General features: G+C 39.4%; 1 protein-coding gene and 1 long non-coding RNA gene across 3 annotated transcripts; one reads left to right on the top strand and one right to left on the bottom strand.

Annotated features, from left to right (window-relative positions):
* Positions 1–1041: 1041 nt before the first annotated feature.
* Positions 1042–22620, top strand: SMU1 (SMU1 DNA replication regulator and spliceosomal factor). 2 transcript variants are annotated; one of them, XM_019424169.2, is made up of 12 exons: positions 1042–1175; positions 4591–4801; positions 6573–6725; positions 7736–7846; positions 10979–11107; positions 12741–12860; positions 14399–14515; positions 15136–15263; positions 15782–15908; positions 17895–18062; positions 20712–20864; positions 22116–22620. In XM_019424169.2, exons 1-12 carry the CDS (start codon positions 1150–1152, stop codon positions 22212–22214), a joined length of 1542 nt encoding a protein of 513 aa, XP_019279714.1. In that variant the 5' UTR covers positions 1042–1149; the 3' UTR covers positions 22215–22620. The 2 variants fall into 2 exon arrangements, with proteins under 2 accessions (XP_019279714.1, XP_053764016.1); XM_053908041.1 differs by lacking the exon at positions 1042–1175 and adding an exon at positions 1329–1557.
* On the bottom strand, positions 17645–22119 carry LOC128778604 (uncharacterized). The gene is made up of 2 exons (XR_008424228.1): positions 21633–22119; positions 17645–18186 (listed from the first exon to the last, which is right to left on the bottom strand). It is a non-coding gene; the product is annotated as an uncharacterized LOC128778604 (long non-coding RNA).
* Positions 22621–23201: the final 581 nt, after the last annotated feature.

Genomic DNA, 23201 nt, shown 5'->3' with positions numbered 1-23201 from the left:
GATGGGAAACAGAGAAAGATTTGGGGGGGGGGGGGAAGGCAGTATTTAAGAGGCTAGAGAGAAACTGTGCAGACCTTTGGGGAAGGTATAAGACTGAAAGTCAACAGGAAATCTCCAAATAAATCACTTCAATGTGTAATTTTCACAACATAGACTTATCATTTTCCTGCAAATATTTTTTACTTTACATAAATGGCAACAAAATATTTAAAAAAACCAGCCTTTATGAATTTCATTGATATCCATACATTTCATTTGCCTCTATTAATTTAATAATGTATATCGTCTGAAGTCTGTAAAAAGGAGTCTCAAATCTCCTTAAACATTTGCATTTGGTTTCATTGTTTTTCCAGTAACCTACCACTGCAGTGAAACTCTTTTCAACTAAATACTTAGTTGGAAATACTGTAAATAGTTTAGCTCTTCCCAAGAAGTGGGTATACAAATCCCAACCGTCTCCCAAACTTTCCATAATTAGACTGATTAAACTGTTTTAGCTTCAAAGTCTTATTATTCTTTTAAATCTATGTTTATTTCTTCTCAATTAACTCTTCCTGCAAATGTTGGCTAGTTTCGATTGTATTCTAAAACACCTCCCAGTCAGGTATTGCAAATTCTATTTTGAAACCTAGTCAACTAATTTCCCTCAAAAGAAAGAAAATTTCCAAACCGGTGCTTCTAAGTAGCTATCCCCCAGGGAGGAGAGGGGATAAATCTTTTTTTTTTCTTAACGTTTTTATTTATTTTTGAGACAGAGAGAGACACAGCATGAACGGGGGAGGATCAGAGAGAGAGGGAGACACAGAATCGGAAGCAGGCTCCAGGCTCTGAGCCATCAGCCCAGAGCCCGACGCGGGGCTTGAACTCGCGGACCGCGATCTGAGCTGAAGTCGGACGCTTAACCGACTGAGCCACCCAGGCGCTCCGGGCTAAATCTTTTCTTAGCAAGTGTGCAGACACACACGCCTAACATTCGCTTGAAGCTCCGCCCCTCACGCACTCCACGCCCCTCTGTCGCGCATGCCGTCCCCGGAGCGGACGTCGGACGTCGAGCGGAAGTGGTGTAAGGCGGCCGCCGGAGGTTTCGTTGGTGTGTTGCGCGACTGGGTCTAAGAGTGGAGTGGCCTGTGCGCCCGTGAAGATAACGCTATGTCGATCGAAATCGAGTCCTCGGAGTGAGTCCTGCGGTGGCGGAAGTTGGCGAAGTGGCGGGGGCCGGGAGGTGAAGGGTGTGGGGTGTAAGATGCTCAGGGAGAGGCTTCTGAGAGCCTAGGGAGTGGAGGGACATTTCCTGGCCCACAAAGATGCTTCTTGGATCTGGCTACCTCGGAGGCGGGCCCACAAGAAAGTGGCGGATGAGAAGTCTAAAGCCCCATGGGATACTGCACGGGGCTAGGAGGAAGGATAGGCTTTGAAGATCTGAGTTCTAGCCTTCGCCGACTCTTGGCGCGCGCTGTGGCTGATCAAATTGCCCATCTGTTCTGGACTCCAGTCTAACTACCTGCACAAGGGAGCTTGGATTCTAAGCCTTCCTTCTCTCCCGCACCTCCTTAAACAGTATGATTCGTTTCCTCTGTGCTTACATGTCCCCTCAGCTTTGCTCCGCCCAGCACTTACCCAGTATTGTCACTGTTTCTCTAGCCACCCTACTAACCTGTGTAGGCGCCTAGGAGCTCCTTTCCCTTTTAGTCCCACAGCTTAACACACCGTAGAGGCTCAATTACTGCCTTTGGAATGAATGAGCTATTAACTGTTTTATCAGACGCTATCTGGCGCTGAGTTTTGGTTAGTCGGTGAGTTCTCTGTAGCGACCAAGAGAGAGAATCTGAAGATTGGGGCAGAAGAATGATCGACTTGGAGGGGAAGGGAGCTAATGAGTGACTGAAGAAGGTCTTCAGTGAACTTCTTCAGGACTCCACCTTCTACTTTGCCCTTGCCGACACTTACTAATTAAACCAGCAGACATAACATTTGTGTCCTTAGCCTAAGAAAGGGAGAGGGCTTGTTCTGAAGATCTGCCACGGGAGGAAGGGAGGTTTATTCATTCAACAAATACTGAAGTCTACTATGTACTATTCTAGACCCTGGGAATACACTGAACAAAACACAAACATCCTTGCCTTTAAAGAATGTACATAGTAATAGGGAAGGCAGACAACAGACAAAAACAATAAGTAAAATATGAGACTTAACAGATAGTAATAAGTGTTGTGGAGACAAAGCAAAGAATAGTGATAGTGCTGGTAACTAAGACAACTACTAAGTCAGGGCAGGAGTTGGAAAGGGTTCCCTGCTTTGGGGTCTAAGTAAATAGTATACACTGACCATTCTCCCATCCTTGGGTTGCTGCATGTTTTATTATTATTATTTCCTTAATTAAAAAATTTTTTTAATGTTTATTTTTGAGAAAGAGCGTGAGTGGGGCAGGGGCAGAGAGGGAGGGAAACAGAATCCGAATCAGGATCCAGGCTCTGAGTTTTCAGCACAGAGCTGGATGTGGGGCTCTAACCTGTGAACTGCAAGATGGTGACCTGAGCCGAAGTCAGACCCTTAACCGCTTGAGCCACCCAGGTGCCCCCCCCCTTTTTTAATTAAGATTTTAGTTTTAGGTAACCTCTACACCCAGTGTGTGGTTAGAACCCACAACCCTGAGATCAAGAGTCGTACACTCTACTGACTGAGCCAGCCAGATGCCCCTACCATGTTTTTATTATCAATAATAGCTACTATTCAGTATTTTCTGTGCTAGTTGCACTGTAAACAGTATAGTCAACCCTTTCACTAGCCCTACAGGGTAGGTATATTTATTAACACATGAGGAAACAGGCACAGAGATGTTAACTGACTTGCTCAAGGTCACAGTAACTGACAGAACTCTGATTCAAATCCCAGCCTATTGCCAAAGGTTTTAGGTCTTTATGTATTACAGTTGGCCCTTAAATAACGTGGGTTTCAACTGCACAGGTCTACTTATCTGAGGATTTTTTATAGTACGGTACTGTAAGTGTATTTTCTCTTCCTTAGGATTTTCTTTGTAACATTTTCAATCAATAAGGCTGGTCAACAGCAGGCTATTAACAGTTAAGTTTTGGGGGAATTGAAAGTTAAACACAGATTTTTGACCATACAGGGGTCAGTGCCCCTAACCCCTATGTTGTCCAAGAGTCAGTTGTACATTGTGTCTGAAGAAAGTAAATTTGATTTGAGGTATGTCACACAATAGATCTTTACAGGGAGCATGTCTTATTTGGGAGTGCAAATGGAAGTGTGCTAAGGAGGATAGTAGGTACTAGAATAACAGTGATCTAAACCTCAGTATCTCTTAAGGGGTCATGAGAGAAAAGACTACTACAAGTAGCAGTAATCAGTTTCCTTCTGGAGGAATTTTTAAGAAGAGAGTGTTTGCTTTCCTGTCAGGGATATGTGCTCAAGAGCCACACTGTCAGATTGAACCTTCATTTTTCCATTTATCTCTTTACTTGGTCAAATCCTCATCTATAAAATGGATATACTGGTAATACCTACCTCATAGGCCTGTTTTGAGGAGTAAATGAATCAATGTCTAAAATGCTTGGGACAAAATACATAATAAACATTGGTCATTGTTTTATGTTTATTATTTCTACCTGATAGAGGGAATTGACTAAATTCCAGTCTGAAATCCCTTCCAACTGGGACAGTCTGACCTACTGTATTCTCACTGTCCAGTAGAAATACAGTGTGAGGCACATGTGCTTTTAAAGAAAGAAGGGAAACAGTGTATCACAGCATTGTACAGTGAAGTTTTATAGTCTGTATGAACAGATCTTTCACCAGATTCCTTATTATTAAGTCCAAGAGCAAGAAGTTTTAACTATAAATAACTATATTTAACTATAAGTGACTTCTAAGTTTTCTGTCACATGTTGAAAGTGGTTGCTTATTCTCCCAATATTTGGAAATTGCCTGGCTCCTCTTTTACTTGTGAAAGTGAATCCACAATGTTTTTTTTTTGTTTTTTTTTTACATGTCTTAAAAATTTGGTAATAAAGGTGGTGGGTAGGTGTTACTTTGTTTTGCTTTTACATACAGTATATAGTTCTTCTCATTTGTGTTCAAATCCCTAGTGAGAAAATCTCCAATTCATATTTTTTGGTTGTCATTAAAAAAAAGTAGACCAAATCATCCTACAAGCATTTAGAGTATGTTGTGTCAATGACTGGACTGGGTTTAAATAGTTCACAAAAGTGTACAATATAATCATACAAATTAATAAGAAACTTGGCATAATAAAAAGATCTTGGGTCTTGGAAGGAAGCGTCACCTTGGTACCTTTCTAGCTGACTGTGAGACCCTGGACAAATTATTTCCCCTTTCCAAAACCTAGTTCTTGGATTTCTGGGGTGAAGGTGGGACTGGGTGATCCTCAAGGTCTCTTGTAACTTAGATTCTGTGATTTTGGGAAAGTTATATTTACATGATAAAGAAGTGGGAAGTAACTAGTAAAAGGAGGATGGTTGAATAGAAGACATAAGCTGGGGTGGTCTTTACTGTGTGGCCTCTTTGGTGAGTGAGGATTCCTGAGCTAGGTGACTTGCTTTCTTTTTCCAGTGTGATCCGTCTTATCATGCAGTACCTGAAGGAGAACAGTTTACATCGGGCGTTAGCCACGTTACAGGAAGAGACTACGGTGTCTCTGAATACCGTGGACAGCATTGAGAGTTTTGTGGCTGACATTAATAGTGGCCATTGGGATACTGTTTTACAGGCCATACAATCTCTGAAATTGCCAGACAAAACCCTCATTGACCTCTATGAACAGGTAAGAGGGGAGGTGATGCCAGTCCCCTTGAATTGGTTTTTTGTGGGCCCCCTCACTGGGAAGCATTATGAAGCACTGTGGGACTGTAACAGCCCTTAAAACTAACACTGTCAAGGCTTGAGTGCTACTTTGTATTTTTTTCCTCTTTTTTTTAAAAGCCAAGATTATACTAAATTAAAATTATTTTTTTTATGTTTATTTATTTATTTTGAGAGAGAGACAGACTGTGCGTGTATGTGTGTGCATGTGCGAGTGGGGTAGGAGCAGAGGGAGAGAGAGAATCCCAAGCAGGCTCCATGCTGTCAATGCAAAGCTGGATGCAGGGCTTAATCTCAGGAACTACGAGATCATGACCTGAGCTGAGATCAAGAGTCGTGCTTAACCAACTGAACCACCCAAGTGTTCCTAAATTTATTTTTTAAGTGATCATTAAGTGAACTGTTTTGACACCAACTAGTGTATATTACAATTTAGTTCTGGCACTAACCACCCAGAGTTAGCATACACCCTGCAAGTTAAAGGCTCAGTCTTCTGCAAGATTGCCCTTACTTTAGACACAAGCTGTACTTTTTTGGGGTCTCAGGCCACCCACACTCTTGACCAGCTGGCTGCATATCTGGGGGTCCCTGTGACCCCTTCAGAATTAATAATTCACTAGGATGAGTCCCAGAACTCAGGGAAGTGCTACATTTATGATTATAGTTTTATTATCAAGGATACAGATCAGGACCAGCCAAATGAAGACACATAAAAGAGATCTGGAAGGGTCCTGAATGCTCTCTATGCCTTCTAATGCTCTCTCCCTGTGGAATCAGAGTGTTTCTCTCACCTGGTTTATTAATGTATTCACCAACCAGGAAGCTCTTTTGGGGTTTTTATTGAAATTTCTTTCAACCTTTAGCTCCCCAGCATTCCTTGGAGGTTGGGCTGGCTCAAAGCCTCAATCTTCTGATCACCAGGTTGGTCTTTTGGGCAACCAGCCCTTTCCATGAGCTGTCATCTTAGCATAAACTCAGGTGTGATGCAAGGAGTTCGTTAATAATGAAGATATTCCTATCACTGGGGAAATTCCCAGGTTTTTAGAAGCTCCATGCCAGAAAATCAGGACAAAGATCATACAAATTAGTTATTATACATTTGTATGATAACAGAATGGGCTTTCTGGAAATAAGAATATAGTGTTGTTTGAAATAAAAATAGGATAGTTGGTTTGTGTTTATTTATAGTCCACATGAGTTCAGTAATTCCTCAAAGAAAATTTAGCTAACTGGAGAAAGGTTTCTCTGGAGCCCATGGATATATTCTTACCTTTAGCTTTCTTCAGCTTCTATATTCGGAACAAGAAGCCTGAGAGGAGTGGAAATGGGTGGATAAAAATGAAGGATGGAAGTTGAAAGATTGAAGTTACTATTTATGTATGTATGTATGTTAAATTTTTCTGTAGAGATCAAGTGGAAGTGGGGGAGGGACAGAGAGAGAGGGAGACAGAATCTGAAGCAGGCTCTAGGCTCTGAGCTGTCAGCACAGCTGACACGGGACTTGAACTCACGAACTGTAAGTCAGAGGCTTAACAGAGCAATCCAGGTCCCCTGAAGTTACTACTTATAATTGCTTCAGTTGTCCATCTGAAAATGCTAGTGAAAGAGGAAGGAACATTTCCTAATACTGGAAATCATGTTAGGAGGCCATTTCTGAACCAGAAATTGTACTGAAAAAGAAACAGTACTAAGAGAATGCGATAAAACAGACATTTTCTTTTAATTTTGTCCAGGTTGTTCTGGAATTGATAGAGTTGCGTGAATTGGGGGCTGCAAGGTCACTCCTGAGACAGACTGATCCCATGATCATGTTAAAACAAACACAGCCAGAGCGGTATATTCATTTGGAGAACCTCTTGGCCAGGTCTTATTTTGATCCTCGTGAGGTATGACTAGAAACTCTTTTTAACATTAGAAACAATGTAATGTTTTTTATCATTTTATTGGGTGCTGTTTGTGATTTTGATTCAGTTTTTGAAAATGATACTTTTCTGTTTATATATGTTGGTTGAAATTTACATGTATTAAAGAGAATAATCTTGTTCAGTTTTCTGAGTATTTGAAGGTCTTCCCTCCCCTACACACCCCATTTTAGACGGTTTTATGTTGATAAGTAAAGAAGCAGAAGATTTATTCCTATATAATTTCCACATTAGCCCAAGTACTTATTTGACTCTGAAGTGCTGCCTGACTGCTAGTATATTCACTATGTGTTTGTGTCCCTTGGCCCAACAAGGGCAATTTTCTCTCAACTCTTGTAGTTCTTAGAAAGCTCGTGCTTTTGTCTTAGCCAGTTATGCTTACTTGTAGAGCATGGTGACTCATATTCTTTTCTTTTTCCCAAACTTCATTATATGTATAGTTTCATTGTTTCTCACTCAGCCTTATACTAGTCTAGGAGGAAAAAAAATTTAATAGGTACTGGATAATGGGGAGTTAGGGTAAACACACAGAAACCATGAGGATAAAGGAAAGAAATTTAGATTACCATCACAGGATTCAGCTTAGAGGTGGTGAAGGACTTCTGGGCTGGGAGTCGTAAATTACCAAAGAATTACTAAAAGAATCCTCAGCTCTGCAGATTTTTCAAAAAAGTGGAAAAACAATGCTGGGTTTGATGTGGTTTACTTGGACTCTTCTTGGAAATAATGGTGTGGATTGGCTGACCTCAATTCTCTCTCAGCTCATACTTTTGAAATGCAAGTGGAGAGAACTGGGAAGTCATCTTAACTAATTAATATAATTAATCCCTTCTTAAACTAGGTTGTTCTTACCTTTTTTTTTTTTTTTTTTTTTTTTAGTGTTTCTGCTTGGTTATTACTGTTGTCTTTAAATAAGCACACTCATATCCTGTGGCCGCGTCTTAGAAATAATACTACTCCCTCTCCTTTTTCAGGCATACCCAGATGGAAGTAGCAAAGAGAAGAGAAGAGCAGCAATTGCCCAGGCCTTAGCTGGGGAGGTCAGTGTGGTGCCTCCGTCTCGTCTCATGGCATTGCTGGGACAGGTAATTCAGAGTCTATGGAACTGAAATTACCCTGAACTCCTGGTACTGTTTCTTCATATAAAGTGTATGTGCAAGCTAAAGAAGTCGGACATCCTAAGAACTGGGGACTAGCGGTAGAGCTGCTTGTACCAACAGCTATGCTATCATGCCAGCCTCCTCTTTTCTGGGAGAAGCAGTAGAGATTACTTTGGAGCATAAACTCTAACATCAGTTAGAATTAGGGTGACCATAGAATTTATCATTCCATTTGGGATAGTCACTGATCATCGTGCCAGGACACTGTCAAAGGCAAATTGGAACAAATGTTTATTCTGGTTAGAATCTGAGCTTTCTCACTTACCAGCTACTGTGGTTTTTGGCACATTACCTAACTTTTCAGGACTTTTTTTTTTTTTTTTTTTTTTTTTTTAAGTGATCTCTGCACCCAACGTGGGGGGCTCAAACATACAACTCCCGAGATCAAGAATTGCGTGCTCCACTGACTGAGCCAGACAGATGCCTCTCTAACTTTTCTGATTCTATTTACTCATCATGGTATTGTAGTAAGGATTAAATGAGATGATGCATTTAAAGCATTTCCTGTATTGTCTGGCACCTTGTAAACTTTTTTTTTTAACTTTATTTTTAAAACATTTTTTTTTAATGTTTATTTATTTTTGAGACAGAGAGAGACAGAGCATGAATGGGGGAGGGTCAGAGAGAGAGGGAGACACAGAATCTGAAACAGGCTCCAGGCTCTGAGCTGTCAGCACAGAGCCCGATGTGGGGCTTGAACTCACGGACCGCGAGATCATGACCTGAGCCGAAATCGGATGCTTAACCAACTGAGCCACCCAAGCACCCCTTTAACTTTGTTTATTTTGAAAAGAAAGAGGGAGGGAGAGCGTGCATATGGAAGGGGCAGAGAGAGAGGGAGAGAGAATCCCAAGCAGGCTCTACACCGTCAGTGGAGAGCCCGATGCGGTGCCTGAACTCACAAACTGTGAGATCATGACCTGAGCTGAAGTTGGACACTTAACCGAACTAAGCCACAAAGGTACCCCTGCCTGGCACCTTGTTTTACAATCAGTGAATGGGAGCTGCTGCTGGTGATTTTTTTTTTTTTTTTTTTTAGTAGTAATATTACTAGCATTGTTGTTACTGAAAGCTACCTAGAGTAAGAGATGTTTATAAATAGCACAAGATGCAAGTGATTAATAATGATATAAATAGCCTCTTTGCAATAAATCTGGGGCACGTTTGAATGAGGGGAAAAGGTTAGATCAGATTCTTCTCCTGTTTTATACAGTATAATTTCAGATAGATTGAAAGTTATATCAGAAGATAGAAAAACCAGGGGCGCCTGGGTGGCTCAGTCACTTAAGCATCCGACTTCAGCTCAGGTCATGATCTCACGGTTCATGAGTTTGAGCCCCGCATCGGGCTCTGTGCTGACAGCTCAGAGCCTGGAGCCTGCTTCAGATTCTGTGTCTCCCTCTCTCTCTGCCCTTCCCCTGCTCGCACTCTCTGTCTCTCTCTCAAAAATAAAATAAACATTAAAAAATTGAAAAAAAGAAAAAGAAAATAGAAAAACCAGAAAATAATGTATCAAACTTTTTGATAGGGAAGGACTTCCTATATTTAGGGAGTAGGCACCAAGGGAAAGATAAACAAATTTAATGACTTAAGAGTTTAACTTAAGATAGAAATCTCTAAAGCTATAATCAAAACTAGATTGGGAGAACATTCTTTTTGGCAACTGTAAACAGATACCTGGATCACATCAAAAGCTCACAAATTGATAGGAAAAGTAGTATAAATACAACAGGTAAGAGGGAAGAGAACATGAGTAAATAGTAAACACAAAGAGGAAATTGGGAGTCAAAATGAGAGTTGGCAAATGATACAGCCTAGGACTGTCTCCAAAATCCATGATTTTCCCACTTCCCATATTCAGTCATAAACACTGTTGAAGTTGCAACTTTTTGGGAAAACAGTTTGTCAGTGTGTAGCAAGAGGCTTAACCATTCATATTCTTTTTTCGATTCAATAATTCCTCTTCGAGGAATCTATTCTAAGTGAGTATTATCCCCCAAATAGAAAAGGCCTTATTGTTCAAAAGTGTTGTTGTGGCATTATTATTTTTTTTTAAGTTTATTTATTTTGAGAAAGAGAGAGAGAAAACACACGTGGGGGAGGGACAGAGAGAGGGTGAGAGAGAGAATCCCAAGCAGGTTCCTCACTGTCAGCACAAAGCCCGATGTGGGGCTCAAACTCATGGACTGTGAGATCATGACCTGAGCTGAAGTCAGGTGTTTAACCGACTGAGCCACCCAGGCTCCCTTATGGCAGTATTATTTAGCTGTGTGAAAAACTAGTAGCAGTTGACTGTCCATTAATATATTAATTAAACTGTTAAACATTCACCAGAAAGGGTATATTTGACAGCCATAAATGATAGGTATGTCATTGCATGATCTGATAGGTAAAAATAGAAGAAAATAACATTTTATATAGGGTATAATTACAGTATAATTATGTTAATTAAACACATGTAAAGTGGGAAACACTAGAAGGTATACATAAAATGCTAAGTAATAGTGGCTGTATTTGGATGTTGGAACTATGGGAGATTTTTGTTTTCCAAATTTTGTTTATGTTGAGTTGGGGCACCTGGGTGGCTCAGTTGGTTAAGGCATCCAACTCTTGGTTTTGGCTCAGGTCCTGATCTCGTGGTTTATGGTTCTAGCCCCATGTTGGGCTCCTAGCGGATGGCATGGAGCCTGCTTGGGATTCTCCCTCTCTCTCTCTCTCTCTCTCTCTCTCTCTCTCTCTCTCTCTCTCTCCCTCTCTGCCCTTCTCCTGCTCTCTCTCTCTCAAAATAAATAAGCTTAGAAATTTATAACAGAAGAGTCAAACCTATAAGAAAATAGATACGGAAATATGGACCTGTTGGCTCTCAGAATTCCCTTCCCCACTGAGATCAGCCTGTCTTCCTGCGACACGCAGAGTCACATAGCTTATGTTATATTTGAATGGCCAAAGATATTTGGGTCTGGATGTTAACCTGATCCTTTCAGGCTTGGCTTTGAGCAATCAGGACTAGATCTTACAAGATCTGTAGGTTAGATTGCTGTACTTTTTTTTCTATAGGCACTGAAGTGGCAGCAGCACCAGGGGTTGCTTCCTCCTGGCATGACAATAGATTTGTTCCGAGGCAAAGCAGCTGTCAAAGATGTGGAAGAAGAAAAATTTCCTACCCAACTGAGCAGGCACATTAAGGTAGGATCTTAGATACTCAGCCTTTTTGTAATCATTTGTTGGGGACTCCATGTGTTTGCTCAGCCAAGCCCTGTGCCAGGAGCTTGGGTTTGGGAGCAGAACTCATTCTCCAGCTCTGACAACATTCAGGGTTGCTGCTGGTGACCACTGGGGTCCTGCTGGGGTCTGGCAGTGACACACCTCAGATGTATAACCAAGTGGACATAAATTTGGCAGCTGGCCCATCATCTGCCCTGCACTTCCTCCCAGGAAGCCTTCATTTAGAAAAATGGTTAGCTCTTTGGTTAAGCTTGGAACTAACAATGAACTTTCTGTGCATTTGTCCTGTTCAACATTGGTGTTTTTCCTGCTACGTGTCAGGCAAAGTACCAGGCGTGGATTGTAAAGTAGGCAAGTGCGGCATTTGAGGAAAATAATTTTATCATCTCAGGGCTCGTTCTTGTTTTTTTAAATTTTTTAATTTGAGACTTTTCTAGGAAAAGGCACAATCAAGTAGTTGCTGCAGTTCCCAGAATTACAAGCATATTTGCTACTTTTGCATCTCCTTTATATTACATTTTCTCTTGGTTTGTGCTCTTACTGAATTCATGGATTTTAAAATATTTCATGTTCCTCAAATCTGGGACTTTGGCTTAGTGCTTTGAATTTATCTTTCCTGGATTATATATTCTGAATATATAATATATATTCAGAATATATATTGAATTTATCTTTCCTGGATTGAATTTAGCTTTGAATTTATCTTTCCTGGATTATATATTCAGAATATATAATATATATATATATATTATATATATATAATATATATATTATAGATATATAATATATATAATATATATATATATATATTCTGAATATATAATATCTTTGATATCTTTGAGCAGTAAAGATATCTTTGAGCAGTACCATATTTACCTGCCTGAAGCCTTGAGACAAAAAGAAATCCATTAAAATTATGCTGCTGGGCTAAGATTTTCTTTCATATACATTTTCCTTTTTTGCCATTTAAAATGAAATTCATAATAGAGCTTTTCTCTGTTGTCATCTAATGTTCTGTAGTTTTCGTCTGTTGGGAACATCATTGCTGTAAATGCTCAGGATACATCACCTAGGCAAATGTTCTGTCACCTTAATTAGTTCTAGTGTTCGTCAGCTGCACATTATCAATTAAATAAAGGTCATGAAAAGAACTAGGATGGAAAATTTGTTTACAAAGTAGTATAGGAAAACAGACATTTATTTTGAAGAAAATGGATTTTTTCCCATATTTGTACATTATCTCATTAAGTTGAGTGTGAAAGTTATGCTAATAGTAGCTGCTTCAGGTAAAAACTTACTAAGTTAATAGGATTATTTGTTCCAAGTCCTGTGCTAAAATAGTTTTTTACATCGCTTTGGAAATACCAACTTCACATTAAAAAAACTAGATTCAACTGAGAACTAGACCTAAAACTGGTCAGAGAAAATATATCCATTCTCTGTGTCCAGATACAGAAATGCTCCTCCGATACTCTGTAACATAGGCCAGCCATGACTTTTTGCTAGGGCAGGATTTCGCAAAAGGTTAAAATGAAAATTGTTTTAAGGTCAACTAGATAAAAATACATCTGTTTCATTGTTTCATTTGAAACAGTTTGGTCAGAAATCACATGTGGAGTGTGCTCGATTTTCTCCAGATGGTCAGTATTTGGTCACTGGGTCTGTTGATGGATTCATTGAAGTCTGGAACTTTACGACTGGAAAAATCAGAAAGGTGAAGTATTTAAAATATATTAACTTTTCTAGTGGGAGAATTATCTAGTTTTGTTTAATTCTGTTATTTTTATAGTATAAATTTATTTTTTAAATGATAATATATACATCTGATACAACATTTTATAAAATAGAAAAGTTACTCAGTAAAGAGTCTTGCTCCAACCCTTGTCCCTCAGCTGGTCAGTTCCCTTCCTTGGACCAGCCAGGGTTATCAGTTTCTTATGTAACCTTCCTGGAATTTCTAGGTATATGTAAGCAATACCTTACATATAAGGTATGTAGCAATACCTTAGCTATATAAGTAGTGTCTAAGTAATTGTACTAATTGTGTGTTCTCTTACTATGAATGAAGTTAAATATCTTTTTATATGTGAGAAGCCAGGAGTATTTCCTGTTCTGTGAAGTCTTCACATCCTTTGCCAATTTTTCTTTTGGATTCTTACTGATTTTTAGGAACTCTTTATAGTTGGAAGAAATCAGTCTCTGTAATATGTATGGCAAATATTTTTCAATTGTGACTTTTTGTCTTTTGACTTTGCCCATCATTTTATTTTATAGACTTGAAATTTTTTTGTGTCATCACATTTATCCATCTTTTTCTTCTGCAACTTGTAGTGCTTTTCATGTTTCGTATTTTATATTAATTTTTGATCCATCTGGAATTTGTTTAGGGGGATGAAGTTGCTGTAGATTCAACTTAATTTTTTTCCTAAATAGGTATTTATTGACTATATCTACTGGTTTAAAATGTAATCTTTACCATAGAGTACTAACTTCCACTCCATGGATAGTGAATTCATGAGTGATTTTCACTTTCTACTTGATATGTTTCCTTATAGTTTGCTGCTTTTTTTTTTAAACCATGACACAGTCTTACTTTTTAATTAGGAAAAAATAAAGTTACTTTATTTTGAACAATAAGGATGAAAAGGAAACATCACAAATAAGCAGATTTTAGTCAATACATGGTTTTAGGAAAAGTAGCTGGCAATTTGGAAAAGACATTGCTTTTTCACATCGTGTCTCAAATAAATTCACATATATTAAAAGTGTACAATATGGGGGCACTTGGATGGCTTAAGCATCCAACTTTGGCTTGGGTCATGATCTCACAGTTCATGAGTTCAAGCCCCACATCAACCTGTATGGACAATGTGGAGCCTGCTTGAGATTCTCTCCCTCCCTCTCTTCGCCTTCCCCCACTCATGCTCTCTGTCTCTCTCAAAATAAATAAATAAACTTAAAAAAATGTACACTATGAAATTGTAGGGGGATTTTGCATAGAAAAAAGATCAGTAAGCAAAAAGATGTAGGGTATTATGTTGGAATTTTTTTTACAGTATTACTTTAGGTTGTGTAAAATTATTTATTCCCAGCACTGTCAGTTCATTAGAAACCTGTGTGCATGGCACTAGTATTTGCTTTGGAAATTTAGAGTAGGCACAATCCATTACTCTGCTTTTAGTAAGTTTAGAGATCTGGAATGACTGGGGGTTTTGTGTTATTTTAGTAACTGCTTATCTTTGTTTCCTTTAGGATCTTAAGTACCAGGCCCAGGATAACTTTATGATGATGGATGATGCTGTCCTCTGCATGTGTTTTAGCAGAGATACAGAAATGTTAGCAACTGGGGCCCAAGATGGAAAAATCAAGGTATTTATTAGTGGCAGAAACTTTCACATATAGACATTTTGAAACCTCTGCAATGAGGTAGTGTTTTACATGTGATAGCTTAATAATAGGTATTGTTTGTTGAACATGAAATTTATGCTAATTACTTTTTTCTTGTTTAATTCTAATAAAAACTCTACCTAGGGAGGTTCAGTAATCAGTTTAAGGTCACACATTTGGTAAGTGATAGATTAGGACTTCAGTCCAGGTCTGCTCATCACACCTTTTCTGCTGTATCACCCTGGCTCACCTTATATGATGTATTGTACTTTGGGTTTTTTTAGGGAATAGGATGCTCTGTATTTGATTAGACGTAGTTTGTATTTAATTGCTGGTGAGACACCCAGGGCTAGATAAAATACAGAAATGGTCTCTGCTTAAGTGAACTTTGAGTCTAAATTTTTGTTAATAATTTACAAGGAAAGAGGCTTAAATTTCAGAGGATTCACTTATTGCACATTGTGAAGCAGACATATTCAGCTATTAGCATGCATTTTTAATGCTTTTTTAGTACATTATTGAGCATTGCATGTTGCTTGACTCTGCAGGCTAGAGTAGGTCACTCTATTTACAAGTTTTTACTTTTTTTTTTTTTAATAAAGGTATGGAAGATTCAGAGTGGACAGTGTTTAAGGAGATTTGAAAGAGCACACAGTAAAGGTGTCACCTGTCTAAGCTTTTCTAAGGATAGCAGCCAGATCCTTAGTGCCTCTTTTGACCAGACAATTAGGTAAGTAAAAGTCCCCTACACTGCCCTTACTTGAGTTTGCTATGATGAAGTGCTGGAGGGAGGTACTAGTGATTCCTTATGTTTTCACTAGCATGGTGTTATATGAAGAGTGTGAGGATATGTGAGACCTCATTATTATTTTCTCCATTTGAGTCTACCCAGAAGAGAGATTAGAAAGGGATTATAGCTGTGTTTCGTGTTTCTTGAAGTGTGATTTTGGGCTCACCTGCATCAGAATCACCATAGAGGGCATATTACAAATATAGCCAAATCTGTCTCTGAACAGAAGCCTATGGTATTATTGGCATGTTTTCTTGCAGTCTCTGTGCCTAGCTTTTGTTTTGGTTTTGTGTGACATAATGAAAATTATATTGCATACCTAATTGCATAATCCTCTTTCTCCCCATGATATTATAAGTTGAGCTTTTATAATTCTTTGAAAGTATATTCAACATTCGGTCCCAGTTGTAATGTATAGAATATTAATTGTTCTTTTCATATCCTTTTGTTTGTGATAGAATTCATGGTTTAAAATCTGGGAAAACCCTGAAGGAATTTCGTGGCCATTCCTCCTTTGTTAATGAAGCAACTTTTACACAAGATGGACATTATATTATTAGTGCATCCTCTGATGGCACTGTAAAGGTTAAGTATTTGCTCCTGGTTTATTTTGGGGTTTCTGCTTTTGTCCTTTGAAGAGTTTTCAGTGGTGATAATGGTGATGACTGTGATGGAGTAAACTTCTTTACTAGCTGTTTAGCCATAAATGAGGTGAGTCTGAGACAATAGTAATATTCTCTGGGGAATCCCTATTGAAGGACCCGGAGTTTCAAATCTACATAATCAAAACATTTATCATTTGTAGGAAAAGAGGAAGGGTACGGAGGCCTGGATGTAAGTCATCCCCCATGTATAGTGGTTAAATTGTCTTGTTAAAGGTATGGTTCACCCACAATAGTCAAGTTTATAAAGTGCTTAGTGACCAGATGAATAAATCTCTTTTTTGTTGCACAGCCTCCCTGCCCCAGCCTGGGCCCCCACATTTAGGGGCCTTCCTGACAGCACTTACAGAGGGGCAGGAGAGGTGTAGAGTGGAACTAAGCCCTCTCTCAAATAGTTATTGTCCTCAGTGCTCAGCTGAAAGTAATGCATCTTCAGTACCTTAAGAGATTTAGTTATTTTAATAGCAGGCCTCAATTCCTAGAAACGATGAGAAATCCAAATAGAAAATTGCTGGAGATCTTTTAGACACTCCATTTACATTCTGGACCTGCTTTTAAATTGCCTTATGTAAGTGTGTAGTTTGGCAGAAGACTGAAACATTTTAACACAAATACCTAAAACACCACCCTCTGAAATTGCTTGTTCTGGCTTGGGAATTGAACCAGAAACCTGAGGATTGGAGAAGTCTTTCTCAGGACGGATGGGGAAACATACAGAGCTCTTAGTACTTTAGTCATGGGATTTGCCCTCTTTATGCTTTGAATATGGGCCTTACAGTCTGTAAAATGCCAGTGGGAGGTGGCCTATTTAGCTTTGTTTTGTGGTCTTTTCCTTTAGTCCTTCAGTGAGTTGGGTAAGCATCTCACTGACTTTTTGGACAGAAAACACTGGAAGCCTTAGAACTCTTGATCCCTGAAATGTTCATTTTTCTTCTAGGCAGCCAGGCTTTAGAGAGGAGATTAGGGCAGATGATAACAATGTTTATTATGAAAATAAACACTGTGGCAGTTAATGGGGCAGTAATTTCCTCCTGTTGATAGGTATTCAACATCCATTTTTTGCTAAGCTCTGTTGAAAGTACAAAGGAAACACAACATAGTCCATGCCTTTGAGACTTTAAATGTATACACATACATACATACATACACCTCATTGAGTGAGTGGTGTCCAGACAGTGCCATGCAATATTTGGTCCATTCCTTCTCTGAGCACATCTCAGATTTCAATAACTGTGATGTCTGATTTAACCCCTTCAGTTTATAATAGCCCAGAAGGGCAAGGTGAAAAAAAGCATTAGGGTGGGGAACTATTACCAAAAGAGATGCTGGGCTGGGAGAGATAATACGCGTGGCCAAGAGTGGCTTCCACTTTGTGGATCCTCGTGTGTGAGTGTCAACATTGTGGCTTCTGTTCAGCAGTTCCAGCTGTACGTTGGAATCATTTGTGGAGCTGTTTAAAAATGGACATGGCTATGTCCTAGACAGCCCTAGAGCTGTCAAATTACAGTCGCAGGATAGGGTCCCAAGCATCTAATTCTAAAAGCCCACATTTGATTTGATGTCCAGAGGAGGCTAGCTTTCCGGTTGACAGTAGCAGGGTTGACACATAGCTAATTTTAAAGATATGTAGTTCAATTAGGAGAATTTTGTAAGAAAAGATAGGTTTTAAAAGGTTTTATTAAATAGCTTTGTGACTTTTGTTGATACCCATTAATCAGCAAACAGATGGTAACAGCTTACTTACTATGTATATGGCAAAGCTAGGTATTTGATAGGACTAAAAATCAAGAAGCTTTTTTGAGTCAGTTTTATTTGATTTTAGTAATCAAATTTTCATTTTTTTAAACCCCAAAACTTTAGACATTCTTATACCCAAAAAATGTTTATGCCTTGAATTTTTGTGTCATAGATCTGGAATATGAAGACCACAGAATGTTCAAATACCTTTAAGTCTTTGGGCAGCACTGCAGGGACAGATATCACTGTCAACAGTGTGATCCTGCTTCCTAAAAATCCAGAGCACTTCGTGGTGTGCAACAGATCGAATACAGTGGTCATCATGAACATGCAGGGGCAGGTGAGTGCTCTGAAAGTGCCCTTGCACAGATCCTGTGGGTCATTTGCAAATCATTAAGTCTTGGTCCTGGCCCTTCCAGTAACCAAATATGGGTTCATCACTCCAAAAACCTTATATAGTCGACCTGTGAACAACACAGGGGTTAGAGCACCGACCCGCTGCACAGTAATCCGCATATTACTTTTGTCTCCCCCCAAAACTTCACTACTAGCCTACTGTTGACTGGAAGCTGTACCAATAACAATTGACTAACACATATTTTGCATGTTTTAATATTATATACTGTAATCTTACAATGTATTGTATTCTTACAATAACATATGCTTAGGGAAAAAATGTTAAGAAAATCATAAGGGAAAATACATTTATAGTACTATACTGTATTCATTTTTTTATTTTTTTAAAAAAAAATTTTGTTTTTAACCTTTATTTATTTTTGAGACAGAGAGAGACAGAGCATGAACGGGGGAGGGTCAGAGAGATAGGGAGACACAGAATCCGAAACAGGCTCGAGGCTCTGAGCTGTCAGCACAGAGCCCGATGTGGGGCTTGAACTCACGGACCGCGAGATCGTGACCCGAGCTGAAGTCGGACACTCAACCGACTGAGCCACCCAGGCGCCCCTGTATTTATTTTTTTTAAAAAATCCACGGGGTGCCTGGCTGGCTTAGAAGAGCATGTGACTCTTAATTTTGGGTTTGAGTTTGAGCTACACATCGGCTGTAGAGATTACTAAAAAAATATTAAATTAAAAAAATCTGGGGCGCCTGGGTGGCTCAGTGTGCTGACAGCTCAGAGCCTGGAGCCTGCTTCGGATTCTGTGTCTCCCTCTCTCTCTGCCTCTTCCCCCACTGGTGCATGTGCTCTCTCTCTCCCTCTCTCTCAAAATAAATAAACATTAAAAAATTTAAAAAATCTGTGTTTGTAAGTGGACCCGCCCATTCAAACCTTTGTTGTAGATATCAATGCCGGTCTGACTAAGGGAGATACAGTATGTGGGTTACTAATTTGGGATATCTCCTAGTTACCACATGATCTAAGGTGGAACTCTCATAGGAGAAGGGCAACAGTGCTTTCATGATAAGTATTTGTAATCAGGGCACCTGCGTGTTTCCCAAGGAACCTCACTTTTGCAGTGCCAACGACATGAGGAGTGTCAAGATTGAGGTCTCAGGCCCTAGGAATGTGTTGTGCTACTGAAATGTTGACTTGGGCCCTTGGGGATCTTGCTGAGCATGGAGAAGAACTAGGGGCTGGTGTCTACAACTCGCTCTCCATTCCATTAGTCCCTGTCACTGATACATTTGTAGTTTAGAAACCATGGTTGAGGGGCACCTGTCTGGCTCCATCAGAAGAGCATACAGCTCTTGATCTCCGGGTCATGAGTTCAAGCCCCATGTTTGGTGAAGAGATTAAATAAATAAATAAATTGACTGACTTAACTAACTAACACAAAGAGCCCATGGTTGAGATGGCTGGTCTGCAGTATCTACTGGGCCCCCGCATAATAGCTATAGTTGCCCACTTCCTACGTTCCTGTTTGTATAGGACGAAGAGTGCCTGTGTACCCACCCTTTCCCCTGTGATAACATCTTTGATAATCATAGTACAATTATCAAAACCAGGAAGTTGACATTGATACAATATAATGAACTGAAATACAAACCTTACTTGGATTTCGCTAGTTTTAAATGCATTCATTTTGAGGTGACAAGTTAATAGCTCTATGAAATTTTGTCAGATGTGTAGATTTATGTAACTACCACCACAATCAGAATACAGAACTGTTTCTCTACCCCCAAAGGAACTTCTACATGCTATATACCTTTACAGTCAAACCTTCCCCCCCATAACCCTAGCCCTGGTAGGGTTGCTTTCCATTGATCTGCTTTCCATTATTATGATTTTGTCACTTTGAAAATGGTATAAAAATGGAATCATATGTATGTAACCTTATAACTTTTCTTTTTTATAATTTTTTAAATGTTTATTTCTGAGGGAGAGAGTGACAGAATGTGAGCGGGGGAGGGGCAGAGAGAGAGGGCGACACAGAATCTGAAGCAGGCTCCAGGCTCTGAGCTGTCAGCACAGAGCCTGACGTGGGGCTGGAACTCATGAACTATGAGATCATAACCTGAGTCGAAGTCAGACAATTAACTGACTCAGCCACCCAGGCGCCCCAACCTTCTAATCTTTTGAGATTGGTTTTTCTCAGCTTGATTTATGGTGATGTGTGTAAAATAGAGCAAGCAAGGTCTTGGAGACAGAGTTCCATCTTGCATGAGGAGAGCACCTCATTCTTTTAGATAGAGGAAATGACAGAGTGTAAGTCCACAGAGCATTGAGAATCGTGGTATAGATTTAGAAATTGGGTGGCAATGAATTTGCTTCAGGGTAAAATGACTCCATAGACTAAAGAGCAGGGATTGGTAACTTGGGACACATGATTAACTTGAGATAGTTTATCCATGGACTGTTTCCCAGACCAGAGGATTTAGCACACAATGAGTGGTATTGGTGATCTAATTATCAATGACCGTAAAACCAGAATGCAAAATAACAGTATAAGGATGTCAGTTAAAACTGCTGCTTTAGAACTGCTGCTAATCCAGATGTTTTGTTTTTGTCTTGGGGTATGGTATGATCTAGATTGTCAGAAGCTTCAGCTCTGGTAAGAGAGAAGGTGGTGATTTTGTTTGCTGTGCCCTGTCTCCCCGTGGTGAATGGATCTACTGCGTAGGGGAGGACTTTGTGCTCTATTGTTTCAGCACAGTCACTGGGAAACTGGAGAGAACTTTGACAGTGAGTATTACTGACTTAAGGCCATCTAAAGAAATTTCATTAATACTGGTATCTTTCTGAACTCTGAAGTAAACCTTTTCCAGACTGCTGTAAGTGTGAACTTTGGTATAAAAAATGTAAAAATTCTATCACTAAATAAAATAAAGGGCCCATAAGTAATGGTATGGAATTACCTCCTCTCAGAAGTTATCCTTCAGTGAGCCCTCAGCAAGTGGATAGGATGGGTGTACATAAAGCAGAGAATAAGGAAGGGCTGGTTATAGTAGTCATATCTTCCCCAAGGGGATCAGACAGTGACAGGTATAGCTAGTTCTCTCCATGTCCTTTCAAAGGCAAATTACTTTTACACTATCCTGTCAAATTGATTTATGGTGTATTTAGCAGTTCTGTGTTGTACAAGCCACTATAAGGAGTAAATAATGCCAGTTGCTGTAACAAACAATCCCCACATTTTAGTAGTTTAACACAATGTGAGTTTGTTTCTTGTTTCAATGTGATAGTTGGGTAGTTTTCCTCCATTGTTTAGCTGTGTCATTTGGAACATGGGGACTCCAAGGTCTCAGGAGGAGAAAAACTAGCTGGAGGGCTATGCCAGATGTTTTTAAGACTCCCATCTGGAAGTAGTTTATATTACTTTGTTCCTCATTCTTTTTTGGTTAGAATTCACTCACATGGCCACAACCCAAATGCAAGGGGGACAGGGAAAATGTAGTTTTCTGTGGTCCTGGAAGTATAGTATGGTGAACATACAAAAAATGATATACATACCATATTAGAATATAATCTCTTGCATCACATGATTCTTGGCACACTTGCCCTATGAAGCCTCCAGTACAGATCTCAGGTGTGAGCAAAATAATATGAGGTGGAGAGTGTTCTCCAGCTGAGGGGCCTGGAAAATACAAGTTCATGGAGTTGAAGGAATCATTTGGTCTTAGCTACTGTCTTGGCCTAGAATTTACAAAATAGGGATTGGGAGTAGGATCAGCTGTCATGCAAAAGTGACGTGGGACAAAGCATTATTCACACATTATGAAAAACAGTACAAAAATTGGCGAACCAGCAGTGTGATAACCTCATTTGAGTTTTTGGTATGTGTGTTTTAGCCATCCTCAAGGCTGCCTTAGGTTTGATTGCTTTGGTGAGAAGTGAAGCTTCACTCTTCCTCCTTTCCATTCAGCTCTGGAAACCTCTTCAGAGTCACTTTTTTATAGACCTATATCCCCTAAATCAGTGCTTTACTTTTCCCAGGTTCACGAGAAGGATGTGATCGGTATTGCACATCACCCTCATCAGAATCTGATTGCAACCTACAGTGAAGACGGACTTCTAAAGCTCTGGAAACCCTAATTCCACTTTTCTTCAACTCGCTTGAGAGCATGTACTTAAGTGAAGAAATATTCATGTATTGCTTTTTTCTTTCTAGGCTACCTTTTCTAAGCAGTTGTCTGAATTAGGCACAAGAATAATTTTGTGAAAATTCATGTTCAAGTAGCAGCTACCCTTTTTATATTTTTTTAAGGTATTCATTTATCTGTTTCTAATTGGGGCGGTCATTTGATGTTTTCAGTAGTCTTCTACCTGGAGAGTGAAATACTGCTGTTTCTAGAAGAGAGTTATACTCTTTGATTATTTGAAATGGTGATTAAGACGTATCTCCTACAGTAAAATTGTAAATAAGTAACTATCCCATATTCAGTAGCTCTTTGCTGGTCCATTCTTTTTAGATGTTAATAAACTTTACACCTTTTTTGGAGGTTTTGTTTTTAAATGTAAATAAGTGCTCATCTAGTTAACATATTTACTAGTTAAGTATGGAGGGTGGGACATAACATTCTAGTCTAGCAGGAAGTCAGTTCCTGTTTAGAAGGATAGACTGAATGTAAAAAGGCCAGGTATTGATAGGATCTCATTTCATTGCCCTCACTGTCCACTCATTCTTCTTAGCTGTGCCTTCTCATGCGTTCTGGCCAACTCCAGGGAACATCATCTTCATCTTCTGGATAGAACTTAGTTGTAGGATCCACTATGAGCATTCCGCTTTGGCATCTCTGAGGGTTTGGCATTGAAAATGTGCTGTTGTTCTGAAGAAAATTAGAAAAGGACCTGAGATTTAGAGAAGTCTTTTTAGGTATGTGCATCCTTACCAGTTAAAAGCCAGTAAAACTCTTGAAAATACTTTGCAAATGGGGTGTCTTTTATGTTTGAACCAAAGATGTATTGAGTGCGCTTATGTTGATGTTGGAGGGGCTGTGCCAGGTGTCATTTCAAGAAAGTGAGACCTTATTTGTGTAGACCTTTTATGCCTCCTTTTAAGTTTAGCACTCATTAGGTACA

This window comes from Panthera pardus, unplaced genomic scaffold, assembly GCF_024362965.1.
Source record: "Panthera pardus isolate Hobbes unplaced genomic scaffold, ASM2436296v1 HiC_scaffold_20, whole genome shotgun sequence".
Lineage (NCBI taxonomy): Eukaryota > Metazoa > Chordata > Mammalia > Carnivora > Felidae > Panthera > Panthera pardus.
This window is presented reverse-complemented; position numbering and strand designations above follow the sequence as displayed.